Genomic DNA, 23,923 nt, shown 5'->3' with positions numbered 1-23,923 from the left:
GAAAATAAGGAGATTTTTTTTTTTTTTAATTTATCAGGAATAAAAAAAAATCCTGACCAGTGATATTAATCCTCAAGATGGAAATGGCAGAATTATCAATAATAATGCAGAGAAATGGCCGAAGTGTTCAATAAGTATTTCTGTTCTGTGTTTTGGAAAAAACCAGATGATATTGGCTCATCATATGGTGATGATGAACTCTTTCTCTTCTGCCAGTATCTGGGAGATGTTCAGCAGCAACTACTAAAATCACACACCTTTTAAATTAGCTGGTCCAGATAATGAGGGCTGGACTAGATGACTTCCTGAGGTACCTTACAGCCCTAGAAGTCTATGATTTGCATCCTAGAGTTTTAAAGGAGCTGTCTGAGAAGTTACTTGGATCAGAGTAATTTTTCAATAAGTCTTGGCATACTGGAGAAATACCAGCACGCTAGAATGGAAGAAAATGGTTTTCTCTTTTTTAAAAAGTTTGCACAACTGGATGTCCTGCATAATTATAAGCCTGTCAGCCTGATATTGATCCAGGGTCAGATAATCTAGAGGCAAATATGGAACTCAAAGTATTGAGGGAGGGAATTGTAATCAGTGAAAAACAACAGAGGTTTATGGAAAAACAGGTCTGTAAAACTAGCTTGATTTTTTTTATGTGAATACTGGTTTGATTGATTAAAATTAATAGTCTTGATGTAATAGACTTTACTAAGGAATTTGACTTAGTATTTTGAATAAAAACTAGAATGATATAAAATTTGCCAGGCACACATTTAGTGGATTAAAAACTGGCCAAGTGATAGGTCTTGAACTGTTATTGTAAGCAAGGAGTTGTCAAGGAGCAGCTGTATTTCCAGTAGGCTTGGTCCTTGCACTTTTGCAACTGATTTGCATTGATTAATAAACTGCTGTAGGAATTTTAGCTGTGCACTCCTCATGTGCCTTAGAGTTTTTTTGTTGCATTTAATCAAATTTTTATCTGAATCATAAGAAACACACTTTGGGGGAATAACTCAGAACAAAAATGATCAGCTATCATACTCTTTTCATCCAAGATTATTTATGCAACTTAAAGCTAACGACTTACGTGTATTTTTCTTGGCTAATCATTCCTTTCCTCCTCAAAACATAAGAACCTGTCCTTGTTTTAATTAAATTATTTTAAATCCAGCATATTTGCAGATTATACTGTTTATTAAATCTGTTTTCTTCCTGTTTTGAAGGCTTCAAAGCTTCCAATGTCAATAATTATAGTAGGAGTTGGACCAGCAGAATTTGATGGTAAGTGTTCTTTTATCAATATGCTTTTCCTAAAATGCTTATTTCTTATATTTCAATAATATATGACTCTTCAAATAAATTATGTGCTTTTTGAAGAACTGCATATTATGTTACAATCTATGAACAGTGGTAAAATTTCCAGCTGAGTGGACTAATAGCTCAACGTGCTTATATTGGCCCTGAGGACATCCACTCAGTACACAGAACCATGTTTTGATTCTTTCATTTGTAGTGCTTCAGAAGCAGCTATTTAAAAAGAGAAGAGCAGAGAAGTGGGTATGCTCAAGAAATTTCGCTGGACAGATATTTAGTTATTTATGCCATTTCAGATGGCTGGTAGTATTGACTATGTGCCTGATGCTTCTAACTGGGGTAACCAAAGATATGAGAGAACGCTGAGTAAATATAAGATATTCTCTACGTTAATTTAATCTTCGTATAATAACTGTGGTTATGTACTACCTCTTGATTTGGGACTGGCATTATATAGCAACAATGTTGGGAGAATAACACAGTGTGAACAAAAAAGCTCCAAAATTACTGCCAGTAGCAGCACAGAAGGAAGGATGGTATGGTGTGGTATTTCCACCCTTACTTCTTCAGTGTTTTCTGCAGCGCTGAGACCTGAGTTAGCAGCAGCCACTGTCTGGGTGCCCAGTGCTGATAGCCGCAATACAGAAGTCAGAGCAACATAGGTATGGTATAACTGCCCTGATTTTTGCCCTGCAGCTGGCAAAGCGCTGCCTTCAGAGTTGGTCACACGGCCAACATCACGACTACCACTCTATAGTTGCCCAGCACTGGAGCAGTGCAGAACTAAGAGCGGCAATACCGTGACTCTCCTAAAATAACCTTGCGATACCCCCCGACTTCCGTTTGGGTCAGGACCCCCAATTAGAGAAGTGCTGGTCTCTCCCACCCATGAAATCTGTATAGTATAGGCTAAAAATGCACCGAAGGCCGGATTTCATGGAAGGACACCAGAATTCACAGTCTATGGATGCCTTCTGCATGTCTGTGAATTTGTTAGAGTCCTAAATATTAGATATCAAAATATAGAAAGTAATTATTCTTAAATCAAATATTAATAAGTTCTCAAGCAAACTTTGTATTATTTGGCCTATTTCTAAATTTTGATTATCATTGGTAGAATCAGTTTTTATTTTGGTATGGTGAAATTGACATTTTCCAATATTTATTGATTAAAACAAATTGTCCTTCCATGCCTGCTATATTTGGGTAAGGTAGATATGCTTCAATATATCTTCAAACAAAAAGAAGCCATACTTGTATGTGAAGGTTAGCAAGTGTGCATCACTAATAGAGGTTAGAATTTGAAGTTTATGTACGTATAATTGTCTCTCAAAGGATCAAAGTAATGGCCTTACTGAATCAGTCCAGTGGTCCAGTTAGTGCCATATTCTATCTTAAACTGTAACTGATACTGGATGCATTAGTAAAAGGTCCACAAGACCCTAAAGTGGCCAGTAATGGAATAACTGGCCCATAGGAGAAGTTTTGTCCTCAGCCATTCAGTTAGAAGTTGGCTTACACCCAGGGCCCATCCTTACCAGTGCTGGTTCCCTATGCAGCCTCATCACTGCAGAGGCAGAAGCTGTGGAGGATCAAGAGGTGCCAACTCTCCTGAACCAGATAGTTCAGCTGTGAAATTGATTTAAAAAAAATCAAAAAGGAAAACATGAATGTGAGAGGAATCAGTCAAAAATTTTCCTGTCTTTCCATGCCAGGGTTTATTTTGTACTAGAGAAGCAAATAAAACTATAAATACAAGAAACAGACTGTTTTGCAAATGATAGGAGGGTGGATATTAACTGTTGTACCTCATACGTTTTGTGTAAAGGATTTTAAGAGGAGCCTTAAATTAACAGAAAAACTTGTTGCTCTGGTTTCAGAAGGATCTAAAATATATTTTTGATAACGTAGTTTTGTTGGATGACTGAAACAGCATGTGGATAAACTACCTTTTTTAATTTTTTTAAAGCTATGGAGGAATTGGATGGTGATGTAGTCAGAATCTCCTCGAGAGGAAAATATGCAGAAAGGGATATTGTACAGGTGAGAGAGAGAAATTATTACTAGTACGACTTAATAAAAGTTAACACTTTGAATTGAAGTATTTATCCATATTAGGAATATCGATACATGAAATTTCAGAATGCGTCAGATATTAGCTGATAAAGTGTTTTGCATTGAAGAACATGTTCAAAGCAGATATGTGCCACCTTGTACCGTAATTCTTATTAATATTTCAGTTACTACCAACAGGTGAAATCAAGACAGGGAGGACTGAGTTAACTATATGATACCTTAGAAATAACAATGACTTTTTATCTGCTCTAGACTCACAATTTAGCACTGTAAGCACTTATATAATGTGATAGATATGTACCTTCCTAGAAGAACGTGTTAAATGAAAACTCACTGTGTAAACTGGAGAGTAAATAAGAAATAGGGTTATGTTCCATGACATGGCAAAGTTTTACAGTTTGGGGATGTACAAGGGAGTTTGGGGCACAGTCTCTTAAAGGGAGTTTGGGTGGGGAGGAAACTCAGGGTGCCAGATCAATGGGCCTTCACCTCGGGCAGCTTCTCATAAGCAGCTCCAGGTCCTAGCTGGCAGTGCAGCCAAGCAGCTCTGCACACTGCCTCCACCCAGTCTGCATTCAGGGAGGGATGGGGGCAGTGCATGGAGTCACCTACCCATGGCTCAGCGTGGCTTGGGTGCCGTATCTGGGGGCACTTATTTTTGGTCGCTCCACAGAGGTGTGTCTCATCATCTCCATGTAATACCTCCATCCCTTGCTGAGTGCTGACTCCAAGGGCAGCACCTAAGCACGGATGCAGCAGCCAGAAAGTTGCTTAAGCTATCAGCACTGGCCCTGCTATTCAGGAATCTCCTTCTCAGTGCTGGGATTGGAAGTGCATACTCCCATAGTCCTGGCTCCAGCCCCAGTGTACTCTTCCATATCAGGGACTTCTGCAGTTGCAGCTACTTTCTGTAGATCCCAGGTAGAGGGAAGCCAGCAATGAGATGGCCAGTACCTCAATCTCCAGACTTGGAGCCAGTCTCCCTGGTACTGGCTGTATCAAGTCCCCATGGCCAGAGGAAGCAAACGCCTCAGCAGATTCTGAGATTGAATCTATGTGCCTCAGCCTATACATGTCCAGAAGCCCCTGTGGGGAGCCTGACAGCTGTGCTGCCAGCCACAGCTTTGGTGTTTTTAATGCCCAACAACTGAGGCTTCATCTACCGTACGAGCTTAAAATCGACTTTATTAAAATCGATTTATTAATGCTGGGTTTTATGAATTCGATTGTGAGCATCCTCACCTTCCCACACGTTCCCCACAAAATTGACTTATTGCTACCACACACAAGATGCCAAATCACCTGTTGCAGCAGTGTATTGTGGGAAGCTATCCCACAGTTCCCTGAGCCCTGTCTCATTCTGGCTATTTTCACTGGTGCAGCATGGGAAAAAAAATGCCCCGCAAGTGGCTGTGGGTGTCATTTCCTACATTTTGTTTCCCTCATTATCCTGCCGTGTTAACTAAACATCCCTTTTTCCAGGCAGAATCTGGCTTGCCTATATAAGAGATGTGTTTTTTATAGTTGACAGAAGGGGAAGAGTAGTAAAGCACTTAGAAAAGTTTAGAAAAAAGATATCAGGTTTCCCAACCAACATGTTTTCAAAACAGGATGCAGAACCACTGGATCTTTGGAGGTTTGGATCTGGATTTAGACTTGCTGGCAAAGATGATCCCCAGATCACTAATTTTGTCTCAAAGGTCAGCCACTCTAGGGACAAATTTCTCAGTTTGTACAAGCTGCTGTACAAACACCCTTGCACCCACTCCTTTCCAGCCAGCATTCTATATGGCACACCAGGAGAGAGCCTAAGACTCCATGGGCCATCAAGGAATCATCCAGAGGGGTCCCAGGAGCCAGCCCAGGGCACTGAGTGGCAGGTCCCTCCTGGACTGAGCAAAAGGTGCAGACTCTCCTGGACCTGTGGGGCAAGGAGGATCTACTCCAAGACCCCAAGGTGAAGTGTTGTAATGCCCAGGCAGCTTGCAGAAGGCCCTTTCGAACGGATGTGCAGAGACGCACATGGGGATAAAGCAAGCACAAAGCTTGCCTAAGGGTCCCACTGGGCTGCTGGCCAGGAGCCTGCTCCTGGCATCACACCCCCAACTCCCTGCCCTGGGTCAGAACCCAACACTCCTGCCCTAGGTCGCAGCCCCTTCTCAGACTCTACACCAAAATCCTCTGCCCCAGCTTTCAATCCAAACCCTCTACACCTACTTCTGCACACATGCCCCTGGTCACAACTCCCTCCTGGACTGTGTACCTCAATCCCCTACCCCGAGCCAGCCTCCATCCCAGACCCCACATCTCCATTAATATCATGGAAGAATGAGGTCCTTGACTACTTACCAAATTCTTAAAGTGGGCTCCCATCAACAATTATTGTCCACCCCTGGTTTATGCCTTTGTGCAGTGATGCAAAGCAACAGATGGTGCTCAGATTGCCTCAGTGGGTACTGACAGAGGGAGTATCTCTTGACGTCTCTGAGGGGATAGGGCATATCCAATATATCTTCAAATACAACGGAAGTTACAGCTATTTGGGCATATCTGCAGAATGACCAATGAGTGAAAAGTCAAGACCCTGATATTTGGCATAACGTATTGTTTGAACAGGAGAGGCAAACAGCACAGAGAATGGGTAGATGATATAGTAGACTGGTGTGGAGCTAGTCTACACAAGCTAAGCCACTCCACGCTCAACAGGGAAAAATGGAAGGAAATAGTGAGGGAAGCAGCGGACACCAATGGGCACTGAGCTCATGGTTGTTGATAAAGTATGGTAATGGGGGGGTGTCCATTGTTTTAGAAGTAGCTGTAGCTTCAGAAATGTAAGGGTTTGCTTTCTGCAACATGTGGAGAAACATCTGCTGGGTAAGCCAAGCCTGCCAAACTTGAACCACAATGCAACCATGACATTGAGATGCGCTGGGGTCCACTCTGGATTTTAAATTCAATTTTGGCAAAAGGATGGTTATAAAATTGGGGGTGGAGAAATGATACACATTTGGAAAGTGATTGGAGAAGAGAAATATCTCTTTTTCCTCGAGTGTCCCCGTGGGTGCTCCACGATAGATGTCGGGCTCGCCCTGGCGCCGCAGATCGGATCTTTCCAGCAGTTTCTGCCGGACCGCGCATGCGCCAGCGCGCACTGCTCCCTTGCGCGCTCCCGGCCACATGCGCGATCCAGTCCCCGCCAGTTCCTCTTTAACCGCCATCGGCTGCAGACGGAATCCGCTCAGGCTACGGCCAGAGTTAGCGTATTTAATGTTTTTAAAGTGTTTAGAGTTTCTTTTTCAGTCTTTTAGCTTAAGTTAGCTTATTATTGTTTTCAAAAAAAAAAGAAAGAAGAGAGAGTAAAAAGTAAAGTTTTACAGCCTTAGTAGCAAGCAGAGCAGCAGAGGCCCGGGGAAGTAAGGCCATTAGGCCTTGTGCCGCGGCAGGCTGAGTCCGAGAGGGGAACAGGCACAGAGAAGGTGCTAAGTACCCTATTAACAACTCAAAGACTCACCACAGTGTCCTCTTCAGGATTCAAAAAGTGTGAGTCATGTCGCGAAGCGATGCCAGCCTCCGATGGGCACAGTCAGTGCATTAGGTGCCTCGGGGAATCTCATGTCACCCAGAAATGCTCCTTCTGCGCAAAGCTCGCAGCCAGAGCAAGGAAGGACAGAGAGATGCGGCTGAAAATGCTGCTCTTTGACAAGGCCCTCCAGCCAGACGCACCGGAGCGGCCTCAGCAGGAGGGACCCGCAGGGGCCCATAAAAGGAAAGCTGCTTCCCTAACCCCATCAGCGCAAAAACGGAGGAAGCTTTCACCAACCCGATGCCTGCCGGCAGCCACAGCAAGCGGGACGGGTGGAGCGCATAGCCCCCAGCCGCAGTCACAGCTGAGCGGTGGCAGCGCGGAGACGCACGTGGCAGAGGCTGAGCCTCCAATAATCAAACAGCCGCCCCGCACCGCGGGCAGGACCGTGGCCAGGCAAGCGCCGGAACCGGCGGCACCTCAGTTAGCGGCACCGACCCCAGGGGAACCGGCGGTGCAGAGCTCGCAGGCACGCGGCCTGCAGGCACCGGGGGAGACCACCCGCGCTGCACCGCAGCAGAGCATGCCGAGTGCGGCGCAGACAGCGGGGCCGAGATCCCCGACGCGGAAAGGGGCGGAGCCAGCCCCACAGGGGAGGGGAAAGGCAGCACAGAAAACCCGGCACCGCAGCCCTTCTCCAGACAGGGCTGCAGGGCTACTCGCTCTAAGCCCTCCACTTATGCTGCGGACTCCAACGAGGCAGCAGGGGTCACCTCCAGTATACGCTGAGCCCCCATCCCCGTTCCTACAGCCAGCATCACCATGGCTCGGACCACCATTGCCCTTCCTGGCCTTTGAACCCCTGAAGTACTGCCACAAATCAGTCTCTCCATTATCTCAATCACCCAGACGATCTCGCTCCCCCGGGCGCAGGGGGTATGCGCCTCCAGAGTGGTCCAGGTCTCCATCTCTGGAACAGTGCCCGTGTTGCCATGGTCGCCCCTATCACGTGGGGCATAGACACCATAGGCAGACTCCCAGGGACAGATCCCCCCAGACGGTTCAATATCCCCGAGGGCAATCGCGGACGGGGATGGAAACGCAGATATCTCAGGGGGAGTTGATTCTGGAACCCCAAGATTTTCCCTCGCAGGTATCTAGCGAGAGGATGTATCACCGTCAACAGGACCCAGAGGGGTCCAGAGAGGCTTACCCTTGCGGTTCCTTGCTATCTTCCCCTGACGAGGCCACGGCCCCAGGGGACGTCCATCCTCTGGACGATCTCAAACAGTTCCAAGAGCTGTTTAAAAGGGTGGCCTTCACGCAAGGCATCCAAACAGCAGAGGTGCAGGAGAAACACCATAAGCTCCTTAAAAGCCTGAGACCTCCGGCCTCTTCCAAAATAGCTATTCCGCTTGATGAAGCAATCATGGAGTCCGCCACTACAATATGGCAGACCCCTGCGTCCACTCCGCCTATAAACAAGAGAGCGGATAAGAAGTACTTCGTCCCAGCGAAGGGCATGGAGTTCCTGTTCAGCCACCCGCAACCAAATTCTCTGGTGGTGGAATCGTCTCAACAGAGGTCGAAAACTTCTCAGTACAAGACAGGGGGAACGGACAAAGATGCCAAGAAACTAGAGTTGTTCGGCAGAAAGGTGTACTCCTCCTCTACCCTACTGTTGAGAATGGCGAATTACGCAGCGCTCTAGTGAACCATAATTTCGACAACTACTCCAGGCTGACTTCCCTCAAGGACTCGCTTCCAGAGGACAAGAAGCCGGTGCTCAAGGCCATCGTGCAGGAAGGCTACGTAGCCTCAAGGACAGGAGTTCAGATCGCCCTAGACGTAGCGGATACGGCAGCACGCTCAACAGCTACGGCAGTGGTCATGCTCAGGGAGTCCTGGCTCCAGACATCGGGTATCCCGAGGGATCTGCAGGCGAAGATCGTTGATCTCCCCTTTGACACGCAGAAGCTGTTTGCTGAATCAACCAACTCGGTCCTTCATTCCAGTAAAGACTCAAGAACTACTCTCAGGACCTTGGGGATTTACACCCCTCCATACAGAAAGAAAAAGTATTAACCCCAACAAAGACAATACCAGTATCAACCACAGCATCCCCAGTACCACAGGGGCTACAAGCAAGGGCGACATCAACAGCACCAACAGTACAGAACTCCCAGGCGACGTTCTCAACAGAGCCGTGTGTCCTCGGGGCAGGGCCAAAGGCCACAAGTTTGACACACAGATCGAGGGCTGCACTATCACTACCATCGTGCAATGTCATCCGAAGCTACTATTCCACCATCGCCTCCGACCAGTCTATGAACAGTGGCAAAAGATCACCACAGACAAATGGGTACTGGAGATCATAGCAACGGGTTACGCGATTCCCTTCCAGTTGCTCCCATCGCCATGACCTCCACCCAGACCCCACCTAAAGGACACCTCCCACAAAGCGAGACTCAAGCAGGAGGTAGGCCATCTTATGCTGATAGGGGCAGTGGAAAGAGTGCCGGAGCAACTCCGAGGGAAAGGATTCTACTCAAGATACTTCCTCACAGAGAAAAAGACAGGAGGCTGTAGGCCCATCCTAGATCTTCGAGGCCTCAACCGGTACTTGCGCAAGCAACACTTTCGGATGATCACAGTCGCCTCTATACTTAGGGCATTGGACGATGGAGATTGGTTTGCAGCCTTCGACTTACAAGACGCGTATTTCCACATAACTATTCACCCGGCTCACAGGCGTTTTCTCCGGTTTATGGTAGGCAAAGAACATTTTCATTACAAGGTTCTGCCGTTCGGCCTCTCCTCAGCCCCCAGAGTCTTCACCAAGACCTTGGCAGTGGTGTCAGCCTACCTGCACATACGGGGTGTTTATATTCCCATATCTGGATGACTGCCTACTGAAAGGGGCCTCGAAGGAGGAGGTACTTCGCATGATACGCGTCACAGCAGACACGTTCTCTTCGCTGGGCCTGGTCATCAATCTGACAAAATCAAAGATAGACCCCGCACAGGACATAGAGTTCATAGGGGCACGTATAAATTCCATCACAGCAAGGGTTTATCTACCAGATGCCCGCTTTCGCGCCATTGGTTCCCTCGTGCAAGTCATCACCTTCAGCCCTATGGTGCTGGTTCTGACATGCTTACAGCTGCTGGGCCACATGGCGGCAGCAGCAACGTTTGTGGTACAGAACGCCCGATTGCATATGCGCGGCATGCAGCACTAGCTGGCGAGCGTCTACAAACCAGCAACACACACCATCAACAGGGTGGTGTCGCCCACAACAGAGGTGCGCAGATCCCTGCAATGGTGGGTGAACCCCAAGAACATGCTAACAGGGGTGCCCTTTCACCAACCACAAATATCTCTTTCTCTCACTACCGACGCCTCCCACATAGGGTGGGGAGCACACATGGGCGAAAAGGTGACACAAGGACTGTGGTCTTCCACGGAACAGTCACTACACATAAATATACTGGAGCTCAGAGCAGTGTTCAACGCCTGCAAACGCTTTCGAGACCATATACAAGGCAAAGTAGTCAGGATCAGTACAGACAATATCTCCACCATCTTTTATATAAATCAGCAAGGAGGAGCTCGGTCCTGTGCCTTATGTGCAGAAGCAGTATGCTTGTGGAACTGGTGCATCGCCAACAATATAACCTTGAAAGCCTTGTATTTACCAGGCGCTCACAATGTGAAGGCAGACCAGCTGAGCAGGCGCTTCGCACTCACACACGAGTGGCAGATCCATTCCAATCTGCTATGACCGATTTTTCACGCATGGGGATTTCCCCAGATAGACCTGTTTACTACTCAACACAACAAGAAGTGCCCACAATACTGCTCCAGGGCAGGACTGGGACGGGAGTCCTTGGGGGACGCATTTGCGATCTCGTGGAGGGGCCCCCTGCTCTACACATTTCCTCCCACAGTGCTTATCCACAAAGTCTTGTAGAAAGCCAGGAGAGAGAGAGCCCGAATGATCCTAGTAGTCCCAACGTGGGATCGACAGCAATGGTTCCCCTTACTCCTGCGCATGTCGGACCGTCCACTGTTGCCCCTCCCAGTGGCGCCGGATCTGCTCACGCAAGCCCAGGGGTCCATAGTGCATCCACACCCCCGAGGCCTGCGACTGCAAGCATGGTTAATCCATGGCTCAGCTCCCTAGAGAGCATGTGTACAGAGGGAGTGCAACAAGTCCTAGAAAGTAGCAGGAGGACTTCCATCAGGAAGCCCTATAAGCAAAAATGGACTCCATTCACTGCATGGTGTTCTACCAAGCAATTAGCCCCCCTTGCTGCGCCTATACCTGTAATACTAGAGTATTTACTGGACCTCAAGAGAGGCAGACTCTCCCTATCCTCGTTGAAGGTCCACCTTGCCACTATATCGGCTTTCAGACATGAAGAGGAAGGGCACACGGTGTTTGCCCATCCCATGGTTACCAGGTTCCTCAAAGGGCTGGTAAACCTATACCCCCCTCAGAAACCGCTTCCACCTTTGTGGAGCTTGGACCTGGTGCTTAATGCGCTAACGGGATCACCGTTCGAGCCTTTGGCCACGGTTTCCCTCCGTCTCCTTACGATAAAGACGACTTTCCTTCTTGCAATCACGTCAGCTCACAGGGTGAGCGAGCTTGCGGCAGTTATGGCAACGCCACCCTGCACAGTATTTTCCAAGGAGGCGGTAACCTTATGGCTGCATCCAGCCTTTGTTCCCAAAGTTTCTTCAGAGTTTCATATTAACGAACCTATAGTTTTACCCTCATTTTATCCAAAGCCTCATAACTCCAACTAAGAGGTGCGCCTACACCTCCTGGACATGAGGAGGGCGCTGGCTTTCTATATAGACAGGACTAAGTCCTTCCGGAAAATGGATAGACTCCTAGTCTCTCTCGCTCCCAAATCAAAAGGAGAAGGTCTCTCTTCACAGAGAATCTCGAAGCACATCGTATCCTGCATAAAAATGTGCTACGAACTTAGAAACACTCCTTTACTGGCCCCGCCTAGGGCTCACTCCACTAGGGCGGTGGCGGCATCAACAGCCTTTTTCAAGGGCATTGCGCTAAAAGACATTTGCAGAGCGGCAACCTGGTCATTCTATGACACCTTCGCCAAGCATTATGCCCTTCACAGGGTATTCCAAGAGGATACCCGTCTCTCGACAGCGGTCCTCTCAGGGACAAGCTGCACATAAACCAATTACCCACCTCCTATCTTGGGTTACTGCTGGGTAGTCACCTATCGTGGAGCACCCACGGGGACACTTGAGGAAGAAAGAGAAGTTACTCACCTGTAGTAACGATGGTTCTTCGAGATGTGTCCCCGTGGGTGCTCCGGCACCCGCCCATCCTCCCCGCTTCGGATCTCTGTTTAGTATTTTTCAGGAGCATCCGAGGCGGTTGGTCAAGGAACTGGCGGAGACCGGATCGCGCATGTGGCCGGGAGAGCGCAAGGGAGCGGTGCGCGCCGGCGCATGTGCGGTCCAGCAGAAACTGCTGGAAAGATCCGACCTGTGGCGCCGGGGTGAGCCCGGTACCTATCGTGGAGCACCCACGGGGACACATCTCGAAGAACCATCGTTACTACGGTGAGTAACTTCTCTATTCCTCATCACTACTACCATAGCAATTCTTGGGGTCAAGGAGGGACTGCATGTCTTCTTCAGTCATATGATGACTGTAGCAGTATCTCCAACCAGCAGGCAGGAATTTTGCAGTTGAACTATAATCTTAACAGTGTTTTTAAAACATTGATCACACATTTAAATATTTCCTAGGAAATTAATAACTTGTGAAAACACAGTTTATCAAAAAAGACTAATTTTACTCATTTATAAGGCACGAACAGCAATACACAATGTTATTTTTTTCTTAATTTACTTAGTATTCTTGGAGTAACCAAAACATTTTAACAAAACTCATTCCTTCGTAGTCGCTATTAATATGTTGAATTCAGAGCCCTGTTACAAATCATTAATACACTTAATTAGCTGAAAGTAATATTATATTGTGCTTTTATTGTTTTGGCTAAGTAATAGTAAGAAAGATGTAAGATAGCTAAATAAATAAAAAGGAACATCATCAAACTTTTAAATCCAGCATGACCTTTTTTATTCACCAGCAGGAATTTGATGTAATACCCACTTTTAGTATTATTTGTAACAATCAGATTAGATAGTAACAGCCCTGTTAGTCTGTATTCCAAGAAAACAAAATAGCAGAAATGTAGCACTTTAAAGACTAACACAATGATTTATTCGGTGATGAGCTTTTGTGGGACAGACCCACTCATCAGGTCTATAATTGACTTGCTTTTTATAAAATAGGCAATTTCCTTAAATGTAAAGTAAGAAAAATGTTTTGTTTTGTTTTTTTTAACTCTGTAGCATATTAGATATTAACTTTTGGGAAAGATAAACCAGCAGGCATGTGGCACTTTAAAGATTAACAAAATAATTTATTAGGTGATGAGCTTTTGTGGGAGAGAGCCACTTCTTCAGATCTTAAATATTTTAGTTAAATAGGCCTATAGCAACTTCCCACCTAATACAGTGGGACACAATAATATGTACATTACATCAGTGCTGTAGGCTCTTCCTTGATTTACTGTTTCCTTATGGGGTAATATTAGGTGACAATCAGAAGCTTCAAAGCCAGTTCAACCCTGTTTTCCTTTCTGCAATCTCTTCAGTGATATACCTCTTTTCTCAGTTCTCTGTTTCTTTCCTGTTCCTTCATGGCCTTGTCTGCATTTAAAATATATTTTAAAATGTCATTGCTAGTACTAGTTTAGTTGAACTGGTAGTAAAACAAGCAGGCATTTTTTCTGACACTTAAAGTGTAGTCACAATCTTTTGTTGCCTTTTTGTTTCTTTCTGTATCTCTTATTCACTATCTCCCACTCCTCCTGACTGTTCAGTGTGTTTATCTTTCTCTTGTCAGTTCTGTCTCACCAGCATTAACTAGATCTCAGTTAAATGACTAGTAAAACTGATTGAAACTCATGGATTTTTACTTTGCTATTTTGGATTTTTGGAAATTCGGATCATCCTGCACCAGAATCTTGCCAAAATGTATTGGTGAATTTCAAAATTTATTTTAGAAACATCAAAACATGTTTCCAAAATTAAGTATGTTAAACTGACTGGTCACAAAATGTTTTTGCAGTGTTGTTGTAACCATGTTATCCCAGGATATGAGAGATGCAAGGTGAATGAGGTAGTATCTTTAAACCATCTTGTGGTTTAAAAAAAACAAAGAACAAGCTTTCAAGTTACACAGGCCCAAAGCTTGTGTAAAATGTTTGCCTCTTTCACATATAGAAGCTGGTCCAAACAAAACAGCAGAAATTTCACACTTTAAAGACTAACAAAATGATTTATTCAGTGATGAGCTTTTGTGGAACAGAACCACTTCATCCAGGAAAAGATACTACCTCATCCACCTGGTCACTGAAAGTCAATTTCACTGAGCTACTGCTGGGGCTCCATAGGTCAGATGTTCTAGCCTTGGCTTTAACAACTGTCCTGACAGGAACCCAGTAGACTCCTGAGTTAGCTGGTTTTCTGGGAGCCAGTTTACCCAGGAGACTGAAGCTTTGGGGTTCCTGGCTCCCAGGCTATCCAAAATCCATGCACCCTGTAAGTCCATCCAGTATTGCCAGGCCTCCAGCACCGCAAAAGAGAGTTGACAGAGCAGGGAACATGGACCCACCAGGAGCTCTGGATCCATACACAGCTACTGGGGCTGGCAAGCTCCCTGCCATGGAGCTTAGTCACAGCAACATTGGCACATTTTCATTGGGAACATCTCGTGTTTTGATGTTCTAGTTATCAAATGTATAGTAGATTTGGGTAAACAATTTGCTTCGGCACAGTAGCGTTTTGTGACTAAATCCATCAGACTATTTTGAACTATCTCAAATTAATAGGAATAGAAACCTTAAAGATGGCAATTATGTCAACTATTTAATTGCTGATCATTTTAGTAGAAGCATCCAGTTTTTGAAGTTTATGGCTTTCTCTGGCAGCTGCAAAGTGATGATGGAGTTTCACATTGTAAACTCGTAAATATCCAGCACATCAGAGATTGAAAATGTACAGGCATGATAAAATACATTGAATTTTAATATCAAAATAAACAACAGAAAGGCTGATGTACTGGGTTCATTTAAATTGGTATTCTGTTATTAACAGACGGTTAAAGTTATAATTGATCTCAACTGTTTGTTTAATCTAGTTAGTTTCATGTTAATTGCTTGCATTAACCCAGGGTTGTGAGTTCAATCCCTGAGGAGGCCTTTAGAGATTGGGGCGAATAGATGTCAAGGATGGTGCTTGGTCCTGCCAGGAGGGCAGGGGACTGGGCTAGATGACCTCCTGAGGTCCCTTCCAGTTTTAGGAGATGTGTATCTCCAATTACATCTATTTTTTTTCTTTTCTTTTAGTTTGTGCCATTCCGGGATTACATTGACAGAAGTGGAAACCATATATTGAGCATGGCCAGACTTGCTAAAGATGTCTTAGCTGAGATCCCAGACCAGTTTCTCTCTTACATGAGAGTGAGAGGAGTCAAGCCATCACCTGCACCACCTCCATATACACCCCCTCTTCATGTGTTGCAGACTCAGATATGACTACTCCAAAATGGTTAACACTACAAACCATGAAGAGCTACTGAGTCAGTGCTTCAGTATTGGTGCACTTTAAGGAACCAGTGAATCAAGACTGTTGTCTGTCTGGATGAAGGAGGTTGTGAGTAAGCTTTTTGGATTGAAACAAATTCTCTTCCTATACCAAAATTCTCAATATGGTTGCATAAGCAACTGAAAAGCTTTTAACTGCTGTGCTCTTCTGACTGAAAATGCTAATTTTCATTTATTTGTTAGGAGAAAGCACAAGTCACAGTTTCAACTCAGAAGATTTTGTTCTCCCTGACTACTGCGTGTTTATAAATATATCGGAATGCAATTCCTCTGTATCAATGTTTACATGTTACTACTTTTTAAATTTCAGTACTTTTATAAATATTCTTAAGAATAAGAGTTTGGAATATTGAATCATGTCTTCTCACTTGCAATAGTTACAGCCACAGGAGAAGCAATATCTCTTTGAATGATTGATTGTACAGACAAATGCAAGCGCAAAACTAAAGAAAAATAGGACAAATACATCCATGTTTCTCAAAAACTGAATTGCTTCATCTGAGTGCTTAGTTCTCAATTCAGCTATCGAAATTTAAAACAGTATGTGAGATTAAGATCCATAGATGTGAATATTGTATCTGTATTTGACTTACTAATAAAGCTAAGCCTCAGGAAGGGGTTTATGTATTTTTCAGAAATTCTTCAATTTCTAAATGTATGTAAGTTTACATTTTTTAAACAGGTTATACTGGCAGAATAGAACAATTGCATACTAAAAGTAATTAATGAAGAATTACCTCAAGTCCCAAAGCTGGCTGACTTTTTAGTAGAATCATCTCATGTTTTGCTTAAGAGCATTAGCACCTTTGCATCTGAAAGCTATTTTTGAAGTGATTACAACATATTATAATGAACCATTGTAACGCCCATCTAAAATGTGACATTGTCACGTTGTCTAGATTGCCCGTTCAAAGGGATGCTGGCTCTTAATGTTTGGATTCATTGTTGTCACCCAATCATATTGCTATCTGAAGTGCACCGATGGTAATATTTCATGAATTAACAGATTTAAAAATTTCACAGCTGCATTGCTTCGTGCACAATGGTTTTATGTATTGAACTACCCAAAATTTTACTATATGCCTGTTGGTATCTAATTATATACTGTTCTGCATGTACAGTTTTTACAAGAAATTCACGGTGTTATAAGTATTTATGTCAAATATACATTTTATTTAGAATAAATGGCCTTAAATCTCACACAATTCCTGGAAATGATTGTGAATTGCCTTCAGATTCTGTTAAAAGTGACAAATGTTTTATTTTTGTGTCGTCATTGTAACTACCTTGTAATTGTACTTTTTCTTTACATATAACAGATTTATTACTTTGTTTCTTACTTATATATGGTGTACGATACAGTATCAAAGTAAGGTGCATTTTTAAGCATGGAAAGATTTTTTTGCTGAAAACATATTTGCAGTATCGATGATATATAACTATGTAAGTGCAGAATCTTCCATTTTGAAATATATTAAAACTTAAAATTATTATCTCACATTGGATATTACTTTTTTCAAATAGGTGTTCTGTCATAAGGATTTTTGTAACAAATATTATTTTAACTTTATTTCACACCGGTTTTGACATAAGAATGAAGGTATTTTTTCACCAAAACGTGTGATTTTTAGCAGGTTTGTGTGGCATGAATGAAATTTAGGAGAGAGCTTCATAAAAATTGTGTTGATCTAGCTTATGTTATTTTCCTTTCTATGCTGTGAATTAATTTAAAATATGCCATAAATTCTTTATAAGATGTTTTTTAAATAGTGCATAAATAAGCACCTAACAAGTAGTTAAAACAAATTAATATTATACCATAATGCACCTCTGTTATTATACATGTAAACCTGTTCTAATGGCCAACAGGTATAACAACTTTTTTCAATCTCCAGCCCAAGCCACTACAATTTTAGTTGTGTTTATATTTGTTATTCAGCAGATCTCAGACTGTGTCCAGAAAGAAAGAGACTTCGATGGCCATTAAGCATCTTAGGCCTCACTCAAGTAACACTTTATGAAAGCACAGGGTTGCATTAAAACTAATTTAATTCTTTAAATGTTAGTGGTAGGACAGTTTTGATATAGGTATATAACCAAAGCAGTTTTTTCCCCACAATAAACAGACCAATTACATCTGCACTTTTTTTCTAGCAATATTGATTTATAAATCACACAAATATGAAGGGTAAATAAAAAGTAATACATAGATGGAGCACCTTCTCCTCAGTGAAAACAAGTGCAAATTGGCAATATTCTCTTGATGATAGACCTCTTAGCTACAGAACTGATGTTCATTTTTTAACTGGAGGCAGTCACAATCTGTCTCCTTTCTGAAAGAGATGAGACAATAGGATCCAAAATTTCAAGAGCACTTAATTTCCTAACAGTCATTTTAAAAACCTGAAACTCAAATCATTCCGCAGAACCTGAATTCCAAAATCATCCCCTCCTGGGATTCACAAGACTCCTGCTCAGATGCTGCCAAGCCCCGTACGAGCCCAAACTCATTTTGCATCTAAATTTTTGTAGTAAAAATTCTCTAAGTACTTATGTTTCTGACTCTGTGCCTGTATACAGCAGTCTCAACATTGGCAAATGCTGAAGCCTGAGAGTAATGCATAAACAAGGAGAAGATAGGCATTCCTCCTCCTAACTCATTTGCAGGGCCAAACTGGTAAGCAGACTCAAAGCAAGTTAGACAAACGCCTGTCAGGGATGGGCTAGCTGTACTTAGTGCTTCCTCAGCATAGGGGGTAGACCTGATGACCCTACCTACACTACATTTCTGTAATACAATGAAATAGAGTAGATCTACATGCTCAAACAAAACTATTGCACCTCTCGCAGGCTGAGCTAAATGCTCCCTCATGGCTAGTAGTTTAAGTTGTTGGAGAAAAATCATGACTGGGAAATAGCACTGCCATCTTGGATATACCTCTCATCATACAGTTGACAAGCAGAAAACATAACTATTCTCAAATTAATAGACATAGTTGAACCAGGAAGGGGTGTGCATAATCTTATAGGAAGGGGCCCATGGAAAGAATCCAGGTGACAATATTTTCATTATTTTGTTTTGAAGGAGAGACCCAATTGTAAGCAAATATAGTGTTACTTGTCTTAATGTCTTTACTCATCTGAGTGTTTCCAAAAGCAAGTCTGCAGATTGTGTTATATACATTTAATTGTTCTCACTTCTCATTTGTGGCGCCAACAGAACTAATAATACAATTTTCTAAAGTGTCAGCTGGAAATTTCTGGTGAAGGTTAATAGTGTGCTAAATGCAGCGGGTTACAAAAATTTTGAGAACCTTTCCAGTATTTACTTTAATGAAACTTCTGGTATGGTTTAAGAAGTGAAATCTTAGTTTTACTTGTGTTAAAATATTAAAATCATTGTTCGGCCTTTCATCGAAGCTAAACTTATATAGATTTTTGCCATACCAGATCAGATCAATTTAGTCAAGTATCTTGTCAGTATGCAAGAAGGAAAAACAAAACCCACACCTGATGAAGACGATTGTGTAATAAATTACCCACATGGGAAGTTTCTTCCTAATCACAAGGAGCTAGTGTTGGATTTATATTCAAAGTATGATGGGGCGAGGGGGAAGGAGAGTATAGCCTTTGGCAGACCTTGTTCTCCTGATCTCTAGAAATGTCTGTTCTGTTTTGAATCCTACTATGTTCTTAAATTCAAAGCCGCTTTGAGACACTGACTTGAAGGGTTAATTAAGCATTGTGTCAAAAACATTCTTTTCTAGGTGAGGGTCTGTATACAGACTACAGATGTGGGTACTCATGCCCATCATGTGCCAGAGCTCGAACTCTTTTGTTGCACTGTCCTTTGGACCAAATATGTGTCATGCTTTGTCTGCATGTCTGCACTTGAGGTTATAAAAAGCCATATAGTTTGACAGCACTCCAGTGCCCTCTTATTGCTGCATGGTCAGACTGAGCCCATTCCTCAGTGCCCTTAGCTCTTTCCAGTATATCGTTCATATTTTACAGTTGTCCTGTAAAATTGTTTCTTCTTCGAGTAGTGTCGCCGTGGGTGCTCCACTCTGCATGTCAGTGCCGCCTTGTGCTGGTGCTTGGAGATTCTTCTGTAGCTGTAGTTTCCTGCACTGCGCATCTGCAGTAGTGCTGCCTCATGCTGCCTGGCATGTGTGTGGCACAGGCTCCTCAGTTCCTTCTCTACTGTCCTCAGCTGTAGAAGGACCTTCATCCTCTCTGGGAAAAAACAGAGTTAGGGAACATTAGTTAGTGGTTTTGTTTTTGACCTTTCTCCAAGTTACTTCCCATTTGTTTTTACACCTCTCCCCTCCCCCTGCAAAAAAGTGAGGTAGGTAATGTCATCGCCATATCGGGCTCCCTGGGCTTTAAGCAGTGTGAGACTTGCAGGGAAGTTATGCTGGTGTCCGATAGCCATGCTTTCTGCATCGAATGCTGGGGTGAGGGTCATCAAACTCAGTCCTGTACACACTGCTCCAGCTTGACTGTGTGGGCTTGAAAGGAGGAGCCACTTGACATAAAACCTACTCTACGAAAAGTTTCTCCAGCCAGTGGCGTCAAAGCAACTGCCTACTAAAGACCTAGTGCAAAAACCCAAACCTACAGACTCTTAACATCCCTTTGTTAAAAAGGCAGTGAGAGAGAAAAGGGCAGCTTTTAAAAAGTGGAAGTCAAATCCTAGTGAGGAAAATAGAAAGGAACATAAACACTCCCAAATTAAGTGTCATAATATAGTAAGAAAAGCCAAAAAAGATTTTGAGGAACAGCTAGCCAAAAATTCAAAAAACGATAGTAAAATGTTTTTTAAATACATTAGAAGCAGGAAGCCTGCTAAAAAAGCAGTGGGGCCCTTGGACGATAAAGATATAAAAGGAGCGATCAAGGAAGACATTGCCATTGCGGAGCGATTAAATGATTTCTTTGCTTCAGTCTTCACGGCTGAGGATGTTACAGAGGTTCCTAAATCTGAGCCAGCCTTTTTAGGTGACAAATCTGAGGAACTCACTCAGATTGAAGTGACATTAGAGGAGGTTTTGGAGTTAATTGATAAGCTGAATAGTAACAAGTCTCCAGGACCAGACGGCATTCACCCAAGGGTTCTGAAAGAACTCAAATGTGAAATTGCAGAGTTAACAACAGTGGTTTGTAACCTATCCTTTAAATCCACTTTGGTACCAAATGACTGGAAGACGGCCAATATAACGCCAATATTTAAAAAAGGCTCTAGAGGAGACCCTGGCAATTATAGACCGATAAGTTTTTAACATCAGTACCAGGCAAATTAGTAGAAACACTAGTAAAGAATAAAATTGCAAGGCACGTAGAAGAGCACGAATTGTTGGGCAAAAGTCAGCATGGTTTCTGCAGAGGGAAGTCGTGTCTAACTAATCTATTAGAATTCTTTGAAGGGGTTAATAAACATGCGGACAAGGGGCACCCAGTGGACATAATATACCTAGATTTCCAGAAAGCCTTTGACACGGTCCCACACCAAAGGCTTTTATGTAAATTAGGTGGTCATGGGATAGGAGGAAAGATCCTTTCATGGATCGGGAATTGGTTAAAAGACAGAAAACAAAGGGTGGGAATAAATGGTAAATTTTCACAATGGAGGAGGGTAACTAGTGGTGTTCCCCAGGGGTCAGTCCTGGGACCGATACTGTTCAACTTGTTCATCAATGATCTAGAAAATGAGGTAAGCAGTGAGGTGGCAAAGTTTGCAGATGACACCAAGTTGTTCAGGACAGTCAAAACCAAAAGGGACTGTGAAGAACTACAAAAAGATCTCAGCAAACTGAGTGATTGGGCAGCAAAATGGCAAATGAAATTTAATGTGGGTAAGTGTAAGGTAATGCACATTGGAAAAAATAACCCAAATTACACGTACTACATGATGGGGTCAAATTTAGCTACGACAGATCAGGAAAGGGATCTTAGAGTTATAGTGGATAGTTCTCTGAAGACATCCACGCAGTGTGCAGCGGCAGTTAGTAAGGCAAATAGGATGTTAGGAATTATTAAAAAAGGGATTGATAATAAGACAAAAGATATCATACTTCACCTATATAAAACTATGGTACGCCCACATCTTGAGTACTGCGTGCAGATGTGGTCTCCTCACCTCAAAAAAGAGATATTGGCATTAGAAAAGGTTCAGAAAAGGGCGACTAAGATGATTAGGGGCTTGGAACGGGTCCCATATGGTGAAAGGCTAGAGAGACTGGGACTTTTCAGTTTGGAAAAGAGGCGATTGAGGGGCGATATGATAGAGGTATATAAAATCATGAATGGTGTGGAGAAAGTGAATATAGAAAAATTATTTACCTTTTCCCATAATACAAGAACTAGGGGACACCAAATGAAATTGATGGGTAGTAGGTTCAAAACTAATAAAAGGAAATTTTTCTTCACACAGCACACAGTCAACCTGTGGAACTCCTTGCCCGAGGAGGCTGTGAAGGCCAGGACTCTATTAGGGTTTAAAAAAGAGCTTGATAAATTTTTGCAGGTTAGGTCCATAAATGGCTATTAGCTAGGGATAAAGTATGGTGCCCTAGCCATCAGAACAAGGGCAGGAGATGGATGGCAGGAGATAAATCACTTGATCATTGTCTTCTGTTCTCCTTCTCTGGGGCACCTGGCATTGGCCACCGTCGGCAGATGGGATGCTGGGCTGGATGGACCTTTGGTCTGACCCAGTATGGCCATTCTTATGTTCTTATGTTTGTTTCAGCCACCACCCCTCTTGCACCAGACCCGTCCTGGCACACTTCATTGCCACTGCCCCAGGCCACACCAGTAGAGCAATCTTTCGGTGAGCACTGTCCTCATCAGCATTGCTAAAGAGGGCACTTTTGGAGCCGAGACACAAGCATTCAGCACTTCCAATGCCATTGGTACCAGGCTTAGGGCACAAATGACACCACTCCAGGTTGCTGCACCAGACGCAGGCTTCAGCACTGCAGAAAACCAGGGCCTCCTTCCAGGGAGGATGCCAGGGCCTTTCACGACCTGTTTTGAAGGGTGGCCAAGGCCCAGGAAAAGGATTTGCAGAAGGTTCCTGCTAAGCAATAACAGCTCCTTCATATGTTACAACCCCGCCCCAAGCTTCCTCCAGAACGGCACTGCCAATGGATGAAGCCATTATAGACCTTGCCAATGTCATCTGGCAAACGCCAGTCTCCATTTCTCCCACAAATAAAAGGGCCCATAAAAGTACTTTGTGACCTCCAAGGATGCGGAGTTTTTATTCACGCACCCATACCCTAACTTGTTGGTGGTAAGTGTGATCTTCAGCAAAACCAGATCTTTCCACTCTACCCGCCCCCAGGGCAAAGCCAGCAAAAGATGGAACATAATGGGATATAAGACGTACTTGCCTGGCATGCTCCTGCTGCGGGTGGCCAATTATACAGCTAGGTTGGCTGATTACGACCACCAAAATTATTCCAAGAGCTGGTCCTGTCCCTACCAGAACACCAGGCCCTTGTCAGCACTATTTGAGAGGGGCACACCATCACCAGTACAGCGATACAGTCTACAATGGACATCACGGACACAACAGCCCAGGTTATGGCGTCTGCTGAAGTGATGCAACGTACGTCTTTGCTTCAATCATTGGGAGTCCCCAGAGAACTACAACAGAAAGTGGAGGATCCCCCGCTTTGACAGGCAACATATCTGCCAAAAAGGCTGAGGTGGTCCTTCATTCAGTGAAGGATTCCCAGACCACACTGCGCACACTTGGCACGTATATTCCCCCAGTCAAGTGGCCTGCTTTTCTTCCTACCAGTGGCCATGGAAGCACTTTCAACAGCAGCAGCACTTGGAGCTGCACCAGAAACACAGACCCCACCAGCAATGCTCTGGTACCAAGACAGCGTCACCAGCAGCCCTCAACGACACACCTGCAGCTATCCAAACAACAATGTTAAGTGTCTAAGATATCGTTTTTTGTTCCAGCCAATACACAGTTTACAACCCCCTTTCATCACCACCTCCTCCCCTTTCTCCATCTCTGGAGGGTCATTACCACAGACAAGTGGGTCCTGGCACTGGTGGCCCAGAGGTATACCATTCCTTTCACCTCCACACCCTTATCAGCCCCCACTACTCTGTCCCTCTTCAGCGACTCCTCTCACATGCATCTGCTCTATCAGGTGATTCGGCAGCCCCTCCACTTGGGGGCCATTGAACTGGTCCCCATGATATTTCGAACCAGAGGGTTTCATTCCACCTACTTTCTCACTCAAAAGAAAAATGGAGGATGGAGGC

General features: G+C 43.9%; 1 protein-coding gene across 2 annotated transcripts in view; it reads left to right on the top strand.

Moving 5' to 3' along the window:
- The window catches only part of CPNE8 (copine 8), a 201,278-nt gene extending 184,118 nt beyond the window's left edge, over positions 1-17,160 (top strand). For both annotated transcript variants that reach the window (XM_075016154.1, XM_075016147.1), the window contains 3 exons: positions 1,218-1,275; positions 3,278-3,351; positions 15,374-17,160. In XM_075016154.1, the coding sequence (XP_074872255.1) occupies positions 1,218-1,275; positions 3,278-3,351; positions 15,374-15,562 (321 nt within the window). In that variant the 3' untranslated portion in view covers positions 15,563-17,160. The remainder of the gene's footprint in view (positions 1-1,217; positions 1,276-3,277; positions 3,352-15,373) is intronic.
- The last annotated feature ends 6,763 nt before the right edge of the window (positions 17,161-23,923 follow it).

This window comes from Carettochelys insculpta, chromosome 1 (genome assembly GCF_033958435.1).
Source record: "Carettochelys insculpta isolate YL-2023 chromosome 1, ASM3395843v1, whole genome shotgun sequence".
In the NCBI taxonomy this organism is placed as follows: domain Eukaryota; kingdom Metazoa; phylum Chordata; order Testudines; family Carettochelyidae; genus Carettochelys; species Carettochelys insculpta.
The sequence above is the reverse complement of the archived record's forward strand: the minus strand, read 5'-3'. Positions and strand labels throughout refer to the sequence as shown.